Raw genomic sequence first — 20,912 nt, 5'->3', positions numbered from 1 at the left:
ATAGATGGGTAGATAAAGAGGAAAGAGAAGGATTGGGCATGTTCTGTGCCTATAGAGGCAAAAATAGGACCAGTTGAATGGAAATTACAAGGAGGCAGATTCACTTGATTGGACTGAACTTGATGAAGGCAATGACCCTCTTGTCACTGGAGGTATGAGGAAAGAGTCTAGAAACCATGGTCAGCAAACTGCGGCTCGCGAGCCACATGCGGCTCTTTGGCCCATTGAGTGAGGCTCTTCCACAAAATATCATGGCCTGGGCAAATCTATTTTGAAGAAGTGGCGTTAGAAGAAGTTTAAGTTTAAAAAATTTGGTTCTCAAAATTTGGCTCTCAATCTTTGTACTGTTGATTATTTGGCTCTGTTGACTAATGAGTTTGCCAACCACTGGGCTAGACAAACATTCACCTGAGATTTCAAGTATCTGATGGAGGGTTGAAGATGACTTTTAAGGTCTCTTCTGTCACTGAGCTTCAGTAATTTGATGAAATAAGGAACAATAAAATACGGTAAGTGATCTAGTTCTAGACCACATGCCTAGGATCTAAAAGCAGTGATAGCTCTGCTGTGAATCGTGGGGCAGAATAAAGAGCTTTTGAGGCAGATAGCCAAGTCTGAGGTCCAGTCCCAGTTCTACCTCTTTCTGACTGTACAAACCCTTGACAAGTCACTTCTCTTGGAACCTCAGTTTCTTGTTTCCAAAACTGAAATGATTCCTAACATGCAGGTTTGTTGTGAAAAATCAATGAGAGTAAAGCTTGGAGCCTGGTGCATATTAATAGCTCTATATATGTTGGCCTCATTTAATTTCATAGGGAAATTGTAGGCCACAGTTGTCGTGGAATGCTTCCTGTAGGAAGTGGGAAGAGAATCTTGGGGAAGACTACCTTCTTTGATCCTATAGAGGTAATTTTAGGCATGATCCAAGCCTGAAGCAAAGTAAGGAGGAAAGGTAACTGGGGCTCCTTACCTTGATGTTTTCTGCAATGATACCAGGGTCATTACAGATGGACTCAATGAAAAACACCTATAAGAGAAACAGAAGAGAGATTTCCAGCAGGGAATTATGTTTGATAGGAGCTTGACCCCTGCTCAATGGCTCTGATTCACCGCTGGGGGCATCTCTGACAACAGAATTTCATTCAGTGGTGCTTTTAAGGATTCAGATTTTTATGGGGCAGATGGGCTCTAAATTGAATGGCTCCAGATTATTGCTTTGTATTTTGACTGCTTTTTAAAATGTGGGATCCTATAAGTAATGTCTACAAAATAAATCAGGCTCTTAGAAAGACAATGTTACAAGAGGGATGGACAACCTTTTGTAAGTAGCATGCTACGGTGGTGATGGGGATTTAGCTCACCTGATACCATTTCACCTGAAATCAATTCTCCTGATGCCAATTCATCTAATTAATTCATGACCATTTTCTTTCTTTCTTTGTTTCTTTTTTTTTTTTCACAAAGAAAACTTTAAAAAATTCCCCTTCACCTTTTACACCCATATCCCCTCTGGTAATCAGATTTGTTCTCTGTATCTATGGGTCTGTTTCTGTTTTACTTATTCATTTGTGTGTGTTTTTTAGATTCTATAAATAAGTGAAATCATATGGTATTCATCTTTTTCTTTTTTTACTTATTTCACTTAGTATAATACCCTCTAGGTACATCCATGTTGTTGAAAATGGTAATTTTCATTGTTTTAATTGCTAAGTAATATTCCATTGTGTGTGTGTAAGTATATATACATCCTTCTTGGAGCACTACAATTTTCTAAGAACCTAATCGTTCTCCATATACCATATTTTCTTTATTCATCTATTGATGGACACCTAGGTTGCTTTCATATCTTGGCCACTATAAATAATGCTGCAATAAACATAGGGGTGCATATATATTTAATTACGGTTTTTATCTTCTTTGAATAAAAAACCAGAAGTAGTATTTCTGGGGCGTATGGCAATTCTATTTTTAATTTTTTGAGGAATCTCCATACTGTTTTCCACAGTGGCTGCACTGATTTACATTCCCACCCACAATGCATGAGGATTCACTTTTCTCCATATTCTCGCCAACACTTGTTATTTGTTGGCTTTAAAATTCTTTAAATTGATTTTTCAGAGGGAGGAAGGAAGAGAGTGAGGAATATTAATATGAGAGAGAAACATCTATCAGTTACCTGCCCCAACTGGGAACCAAACCTTAACCTCAGTATGTGCCTTGACTGGGAATCAAATCTGCCACCTTTTGGTGTATGGGATGACGCTCCAACTAACTGAGCCACCCGGCCAGGGCTTGTTGACTTATTGATGATAGCCACTCTGACTGGTGTGAGGGGTATTCACTGTGGTTTTGATGTTTAGTGATGTTGGGCATCTTTTCTTATGTCTATCAGTCATCTGTAATCTCCGATGGAGAAATATATATTCAGGTCTGCTACCCATTTTTCAATTGGATTTTTTTGTTTTCTTAATATTGAGTTGTATGAGTTTTTTATATTTTGGATATTAACCCCTTATCAAGTATATCACAAATATCTTCTCTCATTCAGTAGATTTTTTTTCCCCGTTTTGTTCATGGTTTTCTATGCTGTGTTTACTGGCTTTTAGTTCTTATACACTGAGTGGCCAGATTATTATGATCTCTGAACACATAGTAATCTGGCCACTCAGTGTGTGTGTGTGTGTGTGTGTGTGTGTGTGTGTGTGTGTGTATCTATATCTATATATCTATATATATATATATATAGATAGATAGATAGATAGATAGATAGATATTAGAGGCCCGGTGCATGAATTCGTGCATGGGTGGGGTCCGGCCAGCCTGGCCAGGGGGAGGGGACATGGGCGGTTGGCCAGCCTGCCTGCTGGTCGAACTCCTGGTCAAGGGGACAATTTGCATATTAGCCTTTTATTATATAGGATATACACTGAGTGGCCAGATTATTATGCATTCAGAGATCATAATAATCTGGCCACTCAGTGTATATGTGTTTTGTAGTGGTTCTCTCTCCACTTTCCTCACCCCCAACCCCCCACAGTGTCAGCCTGTCAGCCATCACCTTCATTGCCTAACATGGCACCTCTCCTTTCCTGTTCTGTTCTGTTTTGCTGCTTCTAACCATGATCTGGAAAGCCATCTCAACAAAATTAAAATATTGAGCCTATGGTAGCTGATTTGGCACTGATGAGTCCTCTGGTTTGCCTTTCTTTGGAGTTTGTGCTGGATCAGTAGGCTCTGGATAAGAGTGGCAGTGTTACTGTACCTTGTAACCATGTTCCTTAGCAAACTGCAAAATCAGCGACCGTCGTTCTCTGGTAGTGTTGGTGGCATCAAAAACCTAGAGGCACATGATGAGATTGGTTTCCTGTGAGTCTGGTGCTGGTAGAACGCCTACTCTTTGAGCATTCCTGTATTTAGCCAAGTGGAGTGCTACCAGGAGGAGAGAGAACTTGGACTTGGTGACGAATGATAGGAAAGATTTGGAATTGGCTTGTGTCAATTTCTCAAGTACTCATTGAGTCCTACTGTTTCTCCCAAAATGTAGCAGGCTTTGTAAGTATAATAAGATAAGAAAAAAATTGTGGGGTTTTTAAAAATATATTTTTACCAATTTCAGAGAGGAAGTGAGAGGGAGAGAGAGACAGAAACATCAGTGGTGAGAGAGAACCATTGACCGGCAGCCTCCTGCAATGTGCCCTGACCAGGAATCGAACCATGACCTTCTGGCTCACAGGTCGATGCTCAACCACTGAGCCATGCTGGCCAAGCAAAAATTGTGGGTTTTTATTATGGTCATTATACAGGTGAAGTAGCTGAGGCTTTGAGGAAGGATTTGCCTTAACCAAGCTCACTGAGAGTTGCTGACAGAGCATAGTTAGAACTGATTTCTCATCTTCTAGGTGAGGCTTCTTCCTTCCTTATCACTCAGGAGCTCTTTAAGAACAGGAAACAACTCCCTAGATCCAGCACCTTAGATGGGACAATTTGCATATTTCAGGATCTTTTCCCCTTTTAGAATTTGCAAATCCTATCTCAAAAGCCTGAGATTAAATTGACTAAAATGTTTAGGTAAAATCTCAGAACTCATAAATGTTTTACTGTAGTTTAAATTGTAGTGTAGTGCTGCTAAATTCTTGGGAGTGGGGTGGGAGGTATAGTAGTTAACTGTAGATTTAGGAGCGACACAACTTGGATTACAGTTCTGTCCTGCCACATACATACTGTGCCATTTTTGGAAACTATTTAATCTCTCTGTGTGTCATTCTTCTGGGATATAAACTGGGGTATAATACCTATCTCATGGGGTAAGGTGGAATTAAATTAATATGTACAAAGTACCTAGAATAACGTGTGGAACACAGTGAATGCTCAATACACATATTAACTGTTCTCCATCCCAGCAGAAACCCTAGGGAACAATACAAGTTTCTTTACCGCAACGTGGCCTTCCTCACGGCTGAGATAATCATGGACATCCTTCAGGGCTGCCAGAGCACACCTCCTATAAAAGGAGAGAGAAACAAGACCCATCCTCAAGATTGGTTTCTCTCCATTTTCTGCAGTATCTTTTGCACCATCTCTCAGATGTCATAGATTAAATTATTCACCTATTAAACATCTACACAAGGTGTCCTATCTTCTAGGCACCATGACAAGCACAGAGATGTCACACAGGGGAAAGTGGCTCTGTGTGAACATCTTGGGGGCAGGTATAAAGTGGCAGAAGCCATACTATTAAAGGCTCCATCCTGCCCTGGCCGGTTTGGCTCAGTGGATAGAGCGTCGGCCTGCAGACTGAAGGGTCCCAGGTTCGATTCCAGTCAAGGGCACATGCCCGGGTTGCGGGCTCGATCCCCAGTGTGGGGCGTGCAGGAGGCAGCCGATCCATGATTCTCATCATTGCTGATTCTATCTCTCTCCCTCTCCCTTCCTCTCTGAAGCCAATAAAAATATATTAAAAAAATAAAAAATAAAAGGCTCCATCCCTTGAGTTACTAGAGCTCAAGCTGAACTGCTTCTTGAACCCAGTTAGAGCCTGAGTATATGGTCTGTGAAGGAGAAGGCATTCCTGACATGGGTACCAGTGCAAGCACATGTATGGCATTGGCAATGTATTTATGGTTTTGGTAAAAATCTATTTAGTGATTACTCTTTTCAAGGTTCTATTATGAAGGCATGGATCAGTAAGTGAGACAAGGGCTCTTTTCTGTAAGTGCTCAGTCTTGTAGAGGAGAGACACCTTGAGGTTGAATGGATGTGATTGGAGAGATTGGAATATGCCAGGCTACTGAGACTCTTATCTCAAATATTAGCCTTAAAAGTTTCCATTCTTCCTGTCAGAAGTAAGAGACTGTTTAAAGTTTTTAAGCAGGGGATAGCTATGACCAGAAACAGGTTGTAGGTAATATGGTAGAAGGGCTGTCCAAACCACCCTTTGAGAGTCTAGAGGGCCTCCTTGATAACCCTCCTGGCTCTGCCCTAGTCCCCCATCACCTGAACAAAGCCCTCCCTCAGCCAGGGAGCAGCGCAGGTCCCTAAAATGTTAGATACTTACTTCCTGATAAGTAGGGCCTCCATGTTGTCTGGAAGAAAGAATTCGTAGTTCTTGTAGCTAACTGCCTCTCGTCGATACTGGCCTAAATTAAACACTGAAAGCAGGGAACACTGGTGAAGAGTTTGGGAAGATCTCAGTAGCAAAAACATGTCCTTGTTGGGAGGGAATTTAGAGGTAGAAGAAGGTATAATTTGTAGCTATATAATATGCTCATAAAGCTTTAAATTTTGTCTACCAGATTATTTATTGTTCACAACAATCCTGCAAAGTGGGTATCGCCATTTCCATTTTACAAATGAGGAAACTGAAGTTCAGAGATGGTAAGTAACACCACAGTTAATTAGTGGGGAACTGGAATTTAAACTCAGAGCTGTTTGGTTCCAAAGCTGGTGGTCTTTCCACTATTTTAGTTTATCATAAACTCCAATCCTTTTCATGCCCTACTCCATTGGAAAGATAAAGAAACTGAGGTCCAGTGAGTAAAATCAATCACCAAGAGTCAAACAGTGAGTCAGAACTAGTTTAGGCTTTCTGAATCATAGTCCAATGTTATTACATCTTTCTGTATCCTGGCAGAGAAACTAAATTTAATCCTTCCCTAGGCCATATTTCTCATTTGTAATGGTAAAAAACCAGAGAGGAGGGAAGGAAAGGGGATAATAGGCAATGAGGTAAAGTAATATTTCATGCATTCAACTAATACATTTATTCGGATGTCCACTCTGTGAAGAAGGACATGACTTCTGGGGTCTCAGAGATGAACCATATTTGTGTGATGAGGCTCTCAAAGTCCTCAGAATCCAGCAGACAGGACAGAGAAGAAATCAGTAAACAGAGCTCTTATCCAGTTTGTTAAGTGCTCTGACAGAGCCATGTAGAAAAGTAAGGGGAAAGGAAAGACTAATTAACTTTGGGTGATCTGAGGCTTCTTGGAGAAAGCAGACTTGAATCAATCCTTTCGGGGGTGGGGGCAGGACTTTTACGGGCCAACATGGGAGATGGGGGGAACAAAGACAATTCCAGGTAGAGGAACAGCTTGAGCAAAAAAGGTAAGGCATCGGCAGAAGGCAGAGCATGTTTGGGGGATGGTGAGTCATCCACTGTGACTGAGGCCTGAGACACTTGCCGGGGATGATTGTAGAAGTCCTTGAACAACAGGCCAAGGAGCTTGGAGTTAAGACCCATCCACCACTGGGTTATGTGCCTCCTACACTCAGGAGAGGCTCCTGTGAGCCTGCAGGCCTCCAGGAGAACTGTTCCTTCTGCCCTCTGTTCTGTGAATGCTCTACTTCTCCCACAGGACTCAGCTCACATATAACCTATCTGGAAGCTTTCACTGCCTTCCTGTTGGTAATTTCCTCTGTGAAACCCCTCAGTACCCTGATCTGGGATTCCTAGGTGACATGAAGTACTCTTATGCATCACAACCAGATGGAGAACTCTTCAAGAACAGGGTGCGAATCACATCTATTTTGACACCTCCAATGCCTAGCATGGGTTTGGCACATGGAAAAGCATTGGGAAACTCTTCACTAGTGAATTAGAGAAAGTGCATTAAGAGAAATAAGAAATGGGAGGAAGAGAGGAAGAGACTCAGTTGGGGGTGGGGGTTGGGAATGGGGCAGATAAATAAAGGTGTTGGGATGGGCAAGAGAAAGGAGAGGAAAAGAGTGGAGGAAGGGAGGGTACAGGGCCAATGTGGGATTCTTTTCTCTTCCCATCAGTAGAGCCAAGTATGAGCCCTGGCAAAGTGAGTGTCAGGCTTTGGAATCACGTAAATGTGGGCTCATATCCTGGTTCTGTCACTTATTGGCCATGTGCCCTTAGACAAGACACTTCACCTCCCAGGCATTAATTTTATCAACTGTGAAATGACGATAACAGTTCCTCCTTCCTGGGTGTTTTAAGAACTTAAGAATAGCTGTGAGTTCTGTGAGGACAGACATCCTGACTTACTTGTTTTTGTTCGCCCAACATCCCAACAAATAATTAACGCTTGAGTGGATAAATGAATGCCTAGGAGACCCGTTTTCTGCACTGGAGAGTAGTGTGCTCCATTTCACTAGAGAAGTCTAACTACTTGCCTAGTGCACACGTAAAGGAGGAACATGGCCCAATAAAAATATTCAACTATGTTGATATTCTTTAAAAGCATCAGCATAGTCATTAGGGAATAAATAAAAACCTTTGGTAGACTATCTTACATTTACTGTTTGTATTCTGAATTGCATATGATGTGGGAGCACCCTATCTTTTGGTATTTAGTTTTAATCTCATCATACTTGAGAGACAGAAATAAATATGATCTAGTCCCTTGCCCCCCAGAGCAGGTCTGGGGGAGAGAGACCCAGACACACACTATTACAACACACTATGTAATTAGTGTTGGCATACAGGGGGCTGTGGTAGGGTTTGTGTGGGAGCTCAGAGGTGCACGGTCTTGCTAAAATGGAGCTCTCTTGAGGAAAGATATTTAATCTTACTAGTTTTCCTGCCTAGCGCCTAGCCTGGGGCAGGGCACAGAGTATGTGCTCAAGAAATTTTAAATTTTATAAGAGTATAGTGGTAGTGGTAGTAGTAGTAATAGCAGTAGCAGTAGCAGTAATAGTCCACATTCTATTAATAATTGAGACTTTCCTGGTACTGAGGCATACTACCTTACTCTGTTTGCAGCCAGTAGCCTGTAGGGGGCTGTATAACAAAAGGTTTCAGAGACTTACCTTTAGTTGGTGTTCCTATCCAGTTCAGATATCGGGTGAGCTTCGTAGAGATGTAAGTCTTTCCTCGAGCTGGTAAACCCACCATAATCACCATTGTGGGGGAATTGGTAAACTGGGGTATAGTTGCTGGAAGACAAACAGAACCTCAAAAACTTGTCTCCAGGTTCATATGATCTTCTAGTATCAACTCAGGGATGCAGAATTTTATAACTATATAAAAATCCCTGGAAATTGCAAATTGACTTCTCTTGAATTAATCAGAAAACTGAGATTGCAATGCAAACATCTAACCTAAAATCTGTAGAGACAAGCTTCTTCAGGGAAGACTGAGAAGAATCCTGAGAAAGATTCTGGCTTGGGAAGGGAAAAAAACAGCAACTATTGCTGAAATTTTCCCCAGACCATTCTCTCTACATACCCTATGGTAGGAAAAAGCCCTAATCATCATGGGGAAAAGACAATAAAACTGTAGCTTGAGAGCACAAGAAAAGGAGGGAGCATTCCCAACTACTTTTATGAATCCAGAGTAACCTTGGCCTCTGGTAACCAGAGGTACCAGATATACCAAAACAAGACTAAGAGAATGCCAAAAAAAAAAGCCCTAGAGTCCAGTATCTCTCATAAACTTAAATGCAAAAATCCTCATGAAAATATTGTAAAATATAATCCAATATCACATAAAAAGAATCATAGTGGAATTCTGTCCAGGTATGCAAGATTAGATGAATGTTCAAAAAAGTCAATCAACATAATAAACTAAAGAAGAAAAATATATCAATTCATGAGAAAAACACTTCATAAATTAAACACCCATTAATAATAAAATGTACGGCAAGTTAAGAATAGAGGTGAATTACTTAGACTTGATAAGGGACCTCTATAACAAAAACCTACCATCGTCATTACCCTTGAAAGTGCAAGCCTGAATGCTTTTCCCATAAGATTAGAAACAATGTAAGGATGTCCACTCTACACTCTTTTGACATAGTACTGAAAATTCTAACCAGTGCAATGAAGCAGTAAAAGGAAATAAAGGGCATATAATTTGAAAAAGAATCAATAAAATATTCCATATATGTAGATGTCATGATTCTATACATAGAAATTCCTCCAAACTATAAAGTACCTTAGAACTAGGAAGTGAATTCAGCATGGTTGCAGGATACAAGGTCAATGCACAAAAATCAATTGTGAGACTTTCACTTCCATCATTAGGAGCTCCATGTACCTACTCCCCCAGTGAAACAAGCAAAGCTGGCAAATATGAAAACAAAAATAGGGCAATTAGTAAGTAGTAGAGCCTAGAGCAGGCGTCCTCAAACTACAGCCCGCGGGCCACATGCGGGTGTTTTTGCCGTTTTGTTTTTTTACTTCAAAATAAGATATGTGCAGTGTGCATAAGAATTTGTTCATAGTTGTTTTTGTTTTTTTTAACTATAGTCCGTCCCTCCAACGGTCTGAGGGACAGTGAACTGGCCCCCTGTTTAAAAAGTTTGAGGACCCCTGGCCTAGAGCATAACAGCAGTTGAGACTGACAGCCTAATAGATCAGGGAAAGAGATAGTCAACGTGAGCCCAAAGGCTCCAGGAGCAACACCACAGGGAAACAGACAATTAAAATAGCCTAACCAAGTCACAGAGCAAAGAGTTATACAGATATGCATTGCTCAATAGTGGGGATATGTTCTGAGCAGTGTCATTAGCCAATTTTATCATTGTGTGAACATCACAGATTTCACTTACACAAACCCAGATGGTATAGCCTTCTACACACCCAGGCGGCTATATGGTATAGTCTATTGCTCCTAGGCTGCAAATCTATATAGCATGTTACTGTACTGAATAGTATAGGCAATTATACCCCAATGGTAAGTATTTGAGCATCTAGACATAGAAAAGAAACATATGAAGAAATTTACTCAAAATGGATCAAAGACCTAAATATAAGAGCTAAACCTATACAACTCAGAAGAAAACCTGGGCATAACTCTTTGTGACTTTGGATTAGATGTTTTCAGGGATATAATACCTAAAGCAAATGCAACAAAAGAAACAACAGGTAGGAGTCAAGACAGTCTTTCCAATAAATGGTGCTGGGAAAATTGGACAGATACCTGCAAAAAAATGAAACTAGATCACCAACATACCCCATACACAAAAATAAACTCAAAATGGTTAAAGGACTTAAATGTAAGATGGGAAACCATAAAAATCTTAGAAGACTCCATAGACAGCAAAATATCAGACATATGTCATAGCAATATGTTTACCGATACAGCTCCTAGGGCAATGGAGACTAAGGAGAAAATAAACAAATGGGACTACATCAAAATAAAAAGCTTCAAGTAAACAACAAGAAAGCCCACTGCATGGGAGAACATATTTGCCAACGTTATCTCCGATAAGGGTTTAATCTCCAAAATTTATAGGGAGCTCATACAACTTAACAAAAGGAAGATAAACAATTCAATCAAAAAATGGGCAAAGGATCTAAATAGACACTTTTCGAAAGAGGACATACAGAAAGCTGAGAGACATATGACAACATGCTCAAAGTCACTAATCGTCAGAGAGATGCAAATCAAAACGACAACGAGGTACCATCTCACACCTGTCAGAATGGCTATCATCAACAAATCGACAAACGACAAGTGCTGGTGAGGATGTGGAGAAAAAGGAACCCTCGTGCACTGCTGGTGGGAATGCAGACTGGGGCAGCCACTGTGGGAAATAGTATGGAGTTTCCTCAAAAAAATGAAACTTCCATTTGACCCAGTAATCCCACTTCTGGAAATATATCCCAAGAAACCAGAAACACCAATCAGAAAGGACATATGCACCCCTATGTTCATAGCAGCACAATTTATAATAGCTAAGATTTGGAAACAGCCTAAGTGCCCATCAGCAGATGAGTGGATTAGAAAACTCTGGTACATCTACACAGTGGAATACTATGCTGCTATAAAAAACAAGGAACTTTTACCATTTGCAACAACATGGATGGACCTGGAGAGCATTATGCTAAGCGAAATAAGCCAGTCGGAGAAAGATAAATATCACAATGATCTCACTCATATGTGAGATATATGAACAACATAAACTGATGAACAAAAATAGATCCAGAGACTAAGAAACACTGAACAGACAGTCCAATCTCAGAGAGAAGGTAAGGGGGAGGGGTAAGAGATCAACCAAAGGACTTGTATGCATGCATATTAGCATAATCAATGGACACGGACACTGGGGCGGTGAGGGCTTGTCCTCAGGGGAGGGAGTGGAAGTGGGGAGGGGGTTCAAGCAGGGAAAAGGGAGACATATGTAATACTTTAAACAATAAAAAAAAAAGAAAGAAACAATAGGTAAATCTCACTTCATCCAAATGAAAACTTTGTGCTTCAAAAGATATTGTCAAGAACATGAAAAGACAACCCACAGATTAGGAGTAAATATTTGCAATTCATATATCTGATAAGAGTTTAGTTTCCAAAATATATAAAAAAAACTCTTACAAAACAATACAAATAAAAAGACAAATGACTTATTTTTTTAAAAATAACTTATTTTTTAAAAAATGGGCAAAATATTTGAACAGATGTTTCTCCAAAGAAGGTAAAGAAATGGTCAATAAGTACATGAAAAAATGCTCAACATCATAAGTCATTAATGAAATGCAAATGAGAATCATAATGAGAAATTTCCTATCCACTTAAGATGGCTACAATAAAAAAATGGACAAGTGGTAGTGAGGATATAGAAAAATTGGAATCCTCATATGCTGCTTTGGGGAATGTGAAATGGTGAAACTACTTTGAAAAATAGCTTGACAGTGTCTCAAAGTATTCTACAGCAGTCCCCACTTATTCTGGGTTTCGCTTTCCGTGGTTTCAGTTACCCACGCTCAACCATCGTCTGAAAATATTAAATGGAAAATCCCAATAATAAACAATTGGTAAGCTTAAAATTGCACACTATTTTGAGTTGAGTGATGAAATATCACACCATCCAGTTCCGTCCTGCCCAAGACGTAAATCATCCCTTTGTCCAACATATCCATGTTGTGTACACCTCCCACCTGTTAGTCACTTAGTGGCCTTCTCAGATACCAGATCGACGTCATGGTATCAAACTGCTAGTGTTCAAATAAGCCTTATTTTACTTCATGATGGATCCAAAGCACAAGGATAGTGTTGCTGGCAATTGGGATATGCCCAAAGAAGCTGTAAAGTGCTTCCTTCAAGTGAAAGGTGAGTATGGTACCATATGATATTTTGAGAGAGACCAAATTCACATAACTTGTATTTTAACATTTATTATAATATGTTATAATTATTTTGTTTTCACTGGCCATTGTTAATCTCTTATTGAAATTAATTTGCCAATTAACCATTATCATAGGTCTGTGTGCGTAGGAGAAACATAGTATATCTAGGTTTTGACACTATCTGTAGCTTCAGGCATCCACTGGGGGTATTAGAACATATCCCTTGTGCGGGGACTACTGTATAAAGAGTTACCATATGACACAGCAATTCCACTCCTAGGTATATACCCAAGAGAAATAAAAGCATATGTCCAAACAAAAAGCGCTACAAGAATGTTCACAGCAACATTATTCATAATACCCAGAATTGGAAACAACCCAAGTGTCTATCAATTTATGAATGGCTAAACAAATGTGGTGTATCCATACTCATGAAATATTATTGAGCTATAAATAAGAATGAAGTACCTATACATATTACAACATGGATTAACCTTAAAAATATTATGCCCAATGAAAGAAACCAGATATAAAAGGCAACATATTGTTTTATCCCATTTACATGAAATGTCCAGACTAGGCAAATCTACAGAGATAATAAGTAAATTAGTGGTTGCCAGGGCCTGAGGGAAGAGATGAATGTGGAATAACTCTAAAGGGTATGTGGTTTCTTTTGGGGGTGATGAAATGTTCTGGAATTAGTCGTGATGCTATACAACCGTGTGAATATACTAACCACCACTAAATACATTTTATTTTTTTGTTAAACCTCACCTGAGCATATTTTTTCCATTGATTTTTTTAGAGAAAGTGGAAGAGATAGAGATAGAGAGATAGATAGATAGATAGATAGAGAGATAGAGATAGAGAGATAGATAGATAGAGAAATGTGTGAGAGACACATGGATTGGTTGCCTCCAGCAAGCGCCCCAGCCAGGCAGAACCTGCAACCCAGGTATCCTCCCTTGAGGGTAATGCACCCATGATCCTTCAGTCCAAGGGCCAACACTCTAACCATTAAGCCAAACCAGCTAGGGAACCAATAAGTACATTTTAAAATGGGGAACTTGATAGTATGCGAATTATATCTCTATTAAGGACAATTTTTTTTAAAAAAGTATAGGAAACGATATATGAGGCCAATGTTAAGCTAAATAAAACTAATATGTATATTAATATTGGAAAAAATTGATTGTAGGGCAAAATGCCAGTGAACTACATTACCAGAAATAAATAAGCTCCTTATACATGAATAAAATGTTCAAGTCACCAGGAAGATATAGCAGTTCTAAACTTGTTTGTAACTATTTACAAAGCTTCAAAATTGACATAGTCACAAGGAAACATTAACAAAATCTGCATATCAATAAGCAGCCAAAACTCCAGAAAAATTGAGCATTAGACTTAAGTATATACTACACTGAACCCACTGTAAAATGTACATTTTTTTCAAGTGCTCATGGAATAGTCACCAAAAACTTTATGTTAGACCATAAAGCAAATCTCAGTAGATTTCAAACACCTGAAATCATGCAAAGTTTGTTCTGTGAAGATAATTAAATCAGACTGGAAATGGCAAGGGCAATGATCTGTTAAAACCGAAACTTGCCCTGGCCCAAGGTCAGGCAGGGATTAAGGAAGGTCTCCTGCAGTGCAGACATTAACCTTTCAGTTGCAAGATGATAACTTTAGGCCCCAGCAATCCTGGAAAAGGGACTGAGATGGTCAGGACAACCGGCTAAGTGGCAGAGAAACTAAGAAACCTGGAGCAGTGCTTACTGACCCAATTTTCTGGAGATATTTTACAAATACATGTGTCCATTCAATTGTATATCCGTCAAATATCAGCCCTGGTTAGTAGGCCAATTATAGCATTGGAAGCTTATATTTAAAAAAAGAAAGTCTGAACATTAATGAACTGAGCATCCAACTCCAGAGGTTAAAAAGAATAGCAGAATAAACCAAGAGAGAATGAAAGAAATAGGATAATGATAAGAAAAGTAGTTGAATAGAACACAAAAATATACAGAAAGAATAAAAAAGCCAAAGTCGTCTATTTTTAAAAACAGATAAAAGTAACAAACTTCTGGAAAAATTGATCATGAAGGAAAAAGAGAAGGTGCAAATAAACATTAGAAAAAAATAGAGGATATAACTGTAAATGCAACACAGATTTTTTAAATGTAAAGATAGGAACTTTATGCAAATAAATTTGAAAAGTGATGTGAAATAGAAAAAAATCTAGAAAACCATAACTTAACAAAACTGACAAGTAGAAATAGCAAACTGGTGTGATCCAATAAATATTTAACAGATTGTATCAGTTAAAATATTTCTGCCTGGCCTGTGTGGCTCAGTGGTTGGGTGTCAACCTATGAACCAGGAGGTCATAGTTCGATTTCCAGTTAGGGCATATGCCCTGGTTGCAGGCTTGATCCCCAGTGTAGGAAGTGCAGGAGGCGGCTGATCAATGATTTTCTCTCATCATCAATGTTTCTATCTCTCTCTCCCTTTCCCTTCCTCTCTGAAATCAATAAAAAAAAATTTTTTAATTAAAAATAAAATATTTCTTACAAAGAAGATGCCAGGCCCCAATATTTTTACCTGAAAATTGTGCCAAATATTTCAAGAACTGATAATTCCTTGGACAACCTCTGTCATAAAATAGAATGCATGAAAATAGTTCCCATTTCATTTTATGACACCAAAATCAAATAGGGAAATAGAGAATGAAAAAATTAAAGGACAATCTCATTTATGAACAAAACTCCAAATTCCTAAACAAAGTATTAATGAACTAAATCCAAGCAGTTTTTATTTGTCATCAGACTGCAAGATTAGTTCAACACAATAAAAAACCTCTAGTTTAACTTACCTTAACAGATTAAAGTGTAAAATTAGCCTGTCAAGCCCTCAATGCATACAGAAAACACCTTTAATAAAATCCAGCATCTACTCATTTGAAAATAATCCTATTGGAAAATTGGGGAGTCTCCCCTAATAAACCCTGCACTGTGGGAAAAAAAAAAAGAATAAACTTCCTTAGCCTGTTAAATGGTATCTATAAAAAAACTACAGCAAACTTACTCAAAGGTGAAACTTTTAAAGTATTCCCTTTAAAATTAGGATCAACCTAATGTACACCATTAACATTTGTATTCACATTGTACTGAAAATGATGTGTGTGTATTGGAGGTAGGAGGTCCTAGCAGTGCAGTAATATAAGAAAAAGTGACTAAAAATATAAGGAATGGAGGGGAATAAAGAAAACTTATTTACATAAAACTTATCAAAATTAGCCCTGGCCAGCTGGCTCAGTTGGTTGGAACATGGTCTCACACACCAAAAAGGTTATGGGTTTGATCCTGGTCCAGGTGCATACAGGAGGCAACCCATGGATGTTTCTCACATCAATGTTTCTCTCTCTCTCTCTCTCTCTCTCTCTCTCTCTCTCTCTCTCTCTCTCATCAATAAACATATTCTCGGGTGAGGATTTTTTTAAAAGTAATGATCAATTAGGTTTGTTATAAATGCAATATAAAACAAACCAATTATATTTGTATACATTACCAATAAACTGCTATAAAATGTAACTTTTCTAAAAATGTATTCTTTAAAATAGCAACAAAAATAAGCAAAAAGTTTTTTACGATGATGTGCAAGCCCTTTTATTTTTATTGTTAATCTTCACTCAAGGATATTTTTCCATTGCTTTTAGATAGAGTGGGAGGGAGGGAGAGAGAGGGGAGAGAAACATCAATGTGAGAGAGACATTGATTGTTTGCTTCCCATGCGTGCTTTAATGGGGCAGGGGATCAAACTTGCAACCCAGGTACATGCTCTTGACTGGGAATTGAACCCATGACCCATCGGTGTGCAGGCCAATGCTCTAACCAATGAGCTCACTGGTGAAGGCTTAAGCAAGCCCTTTTAAATAACAAAACTTTACTTAAATGACATGAAAATAGTGGCTTAGTGATTGAGCATCGACCAATAGTCAGGAGGTCAGGGTTCGATTCCTGGTCAGGGCAAATGCCTGGGTTGCAGGCTCTATCCCAGTGTGGGGCGTGCAGGAGAGAGCTGATCGATGATTCTCTCTCATCACTGATGTTTCTATCTCTCTCTTCCACTCTCTTCCTCTTTGAAATCAATAAAAATATATGTAAAAAAGAAAATCGTCTAAATAGACGGAGAGACATACCATGTTTACAGAAGATAATATTGCAAAGATGTTAACTCTCCTTAAATTGATCTACAGATTGAATGCAATTCCAATAAACATCCCAAACATTTTCTGTGTGTGTGTGTGTGTGTGTGTGTGTGTGTGTGCGCGCGCGCATGTAACTTGGTGTGACTTGAAAAGCTGATTCTAGAATTTATGGGACAACATTTTCATTTTATTTAATTATATTTTATAACCAAAAACTAGAAACTACCTAAATGCTCCTGAACATTAAGATGAATAAAATGGGACATTCACAAAATGTAATATTACACAGCGAGAATAAACAAGCTACAATTTCATGCAACAATAATATAGGTGGCCAGCAAAACATAACGATGAATGAGAAAAACAAGTTACAGATGAATATACACAGCAGTTCAAGCACTTTATACATGTTAATGCATTTAATCCTCAGAACAACCTCATTAAGTGATTGTATGCCTCCCTCCCCCTCCCTGCCACCACCCCATTTGGGGCCAGCCAGGTCTTCTAGAGAGGATGCTCTAAGCAAAAGATGACTCAGATATTTCTGGGGTAAATAACCTGACCTCCCCAGCAAAAAAAAAAAAAAAAAAAAAGTGAAGCAGACATTGCCCAGGCAGGATGTGGCAAACGCTATCTAAGCTTATTGCACCTATGATCTTACATAATTCAATCACTCACGTAGTCTTGCACACAGAGAACTCCATGCTTGGTTATGGTGAGTGGTAGAGTAGAAGTAATAGAGTGACCATTTACTGAGCACCTTTATGTACCACTAGAGACCCAGTGCATGAAATTCGTGCACAGGTAGGGTCCCTAGGTCTGGCCAGCAATCAGGGCCAATCAGGTTCCCCGCCTCCTCCTTCCCTCGCTCCCTCAGCACCCTGCCACCTCTGCTGATCACTCGCCATGTTACGCTCCACCCCCGGTGGTCGGCACACGTCATAGTGAGTGATTGAACTCCCGGTGTCTTGGTCAAACTCCTGAAGGGACAATTTGCATATCAGCCTTTTATTATATAGGATGCCCTGGTCTTGATGCTGGGGATATGGTGGGGAAAGGGACCACACACCCATCTTCTTGTTTAAATAATAATAGCATTTCTTGAGTGCTTACTATAAGCTAGACTCTCTTCTAAGCATTTTATATGCTTTGGCTCTCTAATCTTCATAACAACACTACTACTAACTTCTTTTGACAGATGAGGAAATGAAAGCACAAATAGATTTGTCCAAGGTCACGGAGGCAGGAGCTGGGACTGAAACCTAGGCAGTCTAAATCCAGAACCTCTGAATCACTGAATCATCCAACAATATAGGGGATAGGTATTAATCCTGTTTTACAGCTGAGGAGAGAGAAGCTCAGAACCAAAGAGAGCACATATTTATTTTGTATCCTTTATGTGACAGAAACTATATTAGGTGATTGGTGTGTATTATTTCTCCAACCTAAAAAGGAAGTTCCCAGTAATATAAGGGTCTTAATTCTGGAGAACCCAGGTATGCAGAGAGTGGCTTGCTTGCATGCCACCTAAACCCAACAGCCCCTTAGAAAGGTTCAAGACTGTCCAGGTAGGTGAGGGTGAGATGCAATTCCTAGATCTCCCAATGAGTGAGTAAAACTGCTGGTGAAAAGGACAGAGGAGAACACGAGTCCGGGTTTCCCCCCTTCTGCTCTTCTTCCTCCATCTATATCCTACATCTTACAGACGATATTTAACATCCTACATCTTCCTGGATCCTCTAAGCAACTACCCTTCCTCCCACCAGGCCCTGACCCTGGACCTCCTGCAGCATTAGCATAATGGAAGCTTGGTCAGCTGGTCCTTGAGTTGTCTCAGTCCCACAGTCCACAGCAGTCTTATCTCTGCCCACCTTATGGGCTCCTCAGGCCATAATCCTTGAGCTGGAAGCACCTTGGTCCACAACTGTTCTCTACTATCTATGGGAAATGGTATACTCCAGCTTTTTAAAAATAGTTGTACAGGTTTCATTTGCTTCTCCCTTGCCCCGCTGTTTCCTTAAATTTTCAAAGTGAACAATATAACAACACAACAGGCTTTCCCTGAGAAGACTGTCTTCTTTCTCTCTCTGACGAGAGCAGCAAAAGTGTCCATATGTGCCAAGAAGGCAACATAGGAGACAGGACACCCAGCCTTTCCCAACACAGTCAGGTATAGATTTATTAGAAGAGGCTTGAGAAAGAGGAGGAGCAAAACTGACCAATGATATGGTACTGTTGTGTACCCTGCACCTGTCCCCTGAGAAACTATTCTAGGAGCCATAACCTTATTTCACCCATGCACTATCAGACAGGACCAATTTTCAGACATTTCACTGAGGTCACCAAAATGAGACACTCTCGGCTAAGCACTGAACGGTTCCAAACTAGAAATGTCAAATGTCCAACAAGAAGCATTCCAAGTAAGCTTGAGATGAGAAAAAAAAAAAAAAAGCAAAAAAAAAAAAAAAAAAGCTCCTAGTCAAAAATTGCATTTCTGATGTGGATCTCTGTTTCCGGGTTGAACCTTGACATTCTACTTGGGCCTGTATCAAAAATCTCTCTGATTAAGTGGTCTTGACCCAGTCCTCATTCTGTCTGTCTTTATCTCTTTTTGTAGTTCTCTCATTCTTTCTCTACCTTTTCTGACATTAGCCCCTTGTTATGTTATAGCTACTTTACCCAGCTGTTCATCAATTCCAACTTCCAGGTTGGGGTAGGGGTGCATAGGGGAGGCATGTCCTTTGCTCTTCTTCTATACCCACTTTACCACCACCACCTTGAAGTCCACGGAAGCAAACCCCACTTACAGCCCCTCCTCCGCTGCAGCCCACTGCTGTCGCTGCTGTGTGGAATCCAGATCTTCTGTAACCTTGTCTGGGTGAGCTCTTCCATCTCTCGAGACATCTTAGATGTCACAGCTAATGACACCACTGTCCACAAGGTACCGGGCCTCACTTCCTGTCCTGCTAACTGTCTCTTCTGTTGCTGTGGCCACAGCAGTAGGTGGACAGCGTTGGGACAGGGAAGTGAGCTGAGCCCTCTGGCAGCCTGTCTCCAGCCTCCTCTCCTTTTACTTAGTCCTTGCCTGTCTTTGGTCCTGTATGTAGCAGTGGGGACTTGGGTGCAGAGAGGGAGAGGTTGGGCAGAGGTCAGTAGAGGCCTTTGAACTCCAAGAGCTGTGTACATAGGAGATAAGTTCCTTCCAGCAAAGGAGGGCGGCCAGCAAGACAGCCCAGGTCTGGCCAGTCACTTCCCTCCAATGAAGACAGGACTAGTAGAGTATGCAAATAAAAGACCAAAGATCATGTGCTTACATCCTGTGCAAGGTGGGGAGGCAAAGGTGATGGAGGCAGGTCTCAACAGCTTTCACAGCTTTGAAATAAAATACAGGCCCAAGTAGAATGTCAAGGTTCAACCCGGAAACAGAGATCCACATCAGAAATGCAAGGTTCCCAAATACGAACACACACAGTCCCTACTGACGAATGCAATGTTTTGATCTAGCAATCAAAGGCCCAAACTGGAAGTGGAAGGTTCGCTGCCTTGCTACCCCACCCTCTCCTACAAAATGGCATTGCAACACTTGTGTTCCCCTCAATTCTGCTGACTTTTCTATGGCAGAGCCTCTCCTCCTAAAATATGCTGCCTGGGGCAGTCTTGGAGAGATGGGCACTATCTAATCATCTTTATGCTCTCTCCAGCCAAGGCTAAATAAATAGGAGTAAACCTGACACCTCTGGGAAGAGGAATGAATGCAGCCATTGCTGGGGGAGAGATGGCAAGCACTGCCCACATGGCTGCCAGCAGCCATCGGGTGCCCTAGGCCCTAGGGAAAAAGGCAATGTGATCTGATTCAAAACCTGGCAAAAGTTCCTCATGCCAACCCATAGGAATGGAGGTTTAAGGTGGAGGCTGTAGCAGGCTGAGTGTGGGCAATAGGGAGCAATGAACTCAAAGTAGGACATCCCACCCAGATGTCTCCACTTTACCCTCCACCTCCCCCTGGCTGTATTGAGGCTTTTATGTGTAGAATTCATCTAAAGGCACAGCTTACCTGGAAGGTGTCCAAGTGTGCTCTTACTTCATTATTTTGCAACCTTCCCACCCCCTGATGAACCTCTTGTGATTGGCTACAAGGAAGCTCAACTTTCTTCCACTCAGCTGGGCT

At 40.3% G+C, this 20,912-nt stretch overlaps 1 protein-coding gene across 2 annotated transcripts in view; it reads right to left on the bottom strand.

The window, feature by feature from the left end:
- The window catches only part of PFKFB1 (6-phosphofructo-2-kinase/fructose-2,6-biphosphatase 1), a 41,554-nt gene extending 21,906 nt beyond the window's left edge, over positions 1-19,648 (bottom strand). Inside the window, exons 1-6 of one of the 2 annotated variants that reach the window (XM_008158288.3) lie at positions 19,552-19,648; positions 8,275-8,400; positions 5,555-5,648; positions 4,435-4,501; positions 3,263-3,337; positions 971-1,027 (exon numbers count right to left, since the gene is read on the bottom strand). In XM_008158288.3, the coding sequence (XP_008156510.3) occupies positions 971-1,027; positions 3,263-3,337; positions 4,435-4,501; positions 5,555-5,648; positions 8,275-8,400; positions 19,552-19,648 (516 nt within the window). The remainder of the gene's footprint in view (positions 1-970; positions 1,028-3,262; positions 3,338-4,434; positions 4,502-5,554; positions 5,649-8,274; positions 8,401-19,551) is intronic. The other variant, XM_054718454.1, reaches the window with a different exon arrangement.
- Between the last annotated feature and the right edge of the window lie 1,264 nt (positions 19,649-20,912).

This window comes from Eptesicus fuscus, chromosome 1, assembly GCF_027574615.1.
Source record: "Eptesicus fuscus isolate TK198812 chromosome 1, DD_ASM_mEF_20220401, whole genome shotgun sequence".
Lineage (NCBI taxonomy): Eukaryota > Metazoa > Chordata > Mammalia > Chiroptera > Vespertilionidae > Eptesicus > Eptesicus fuscus.
Note: the sequence above shows the minus strand (reverse complement) of the source record. Positions and strands in the feature narration are given on the sequence as shown.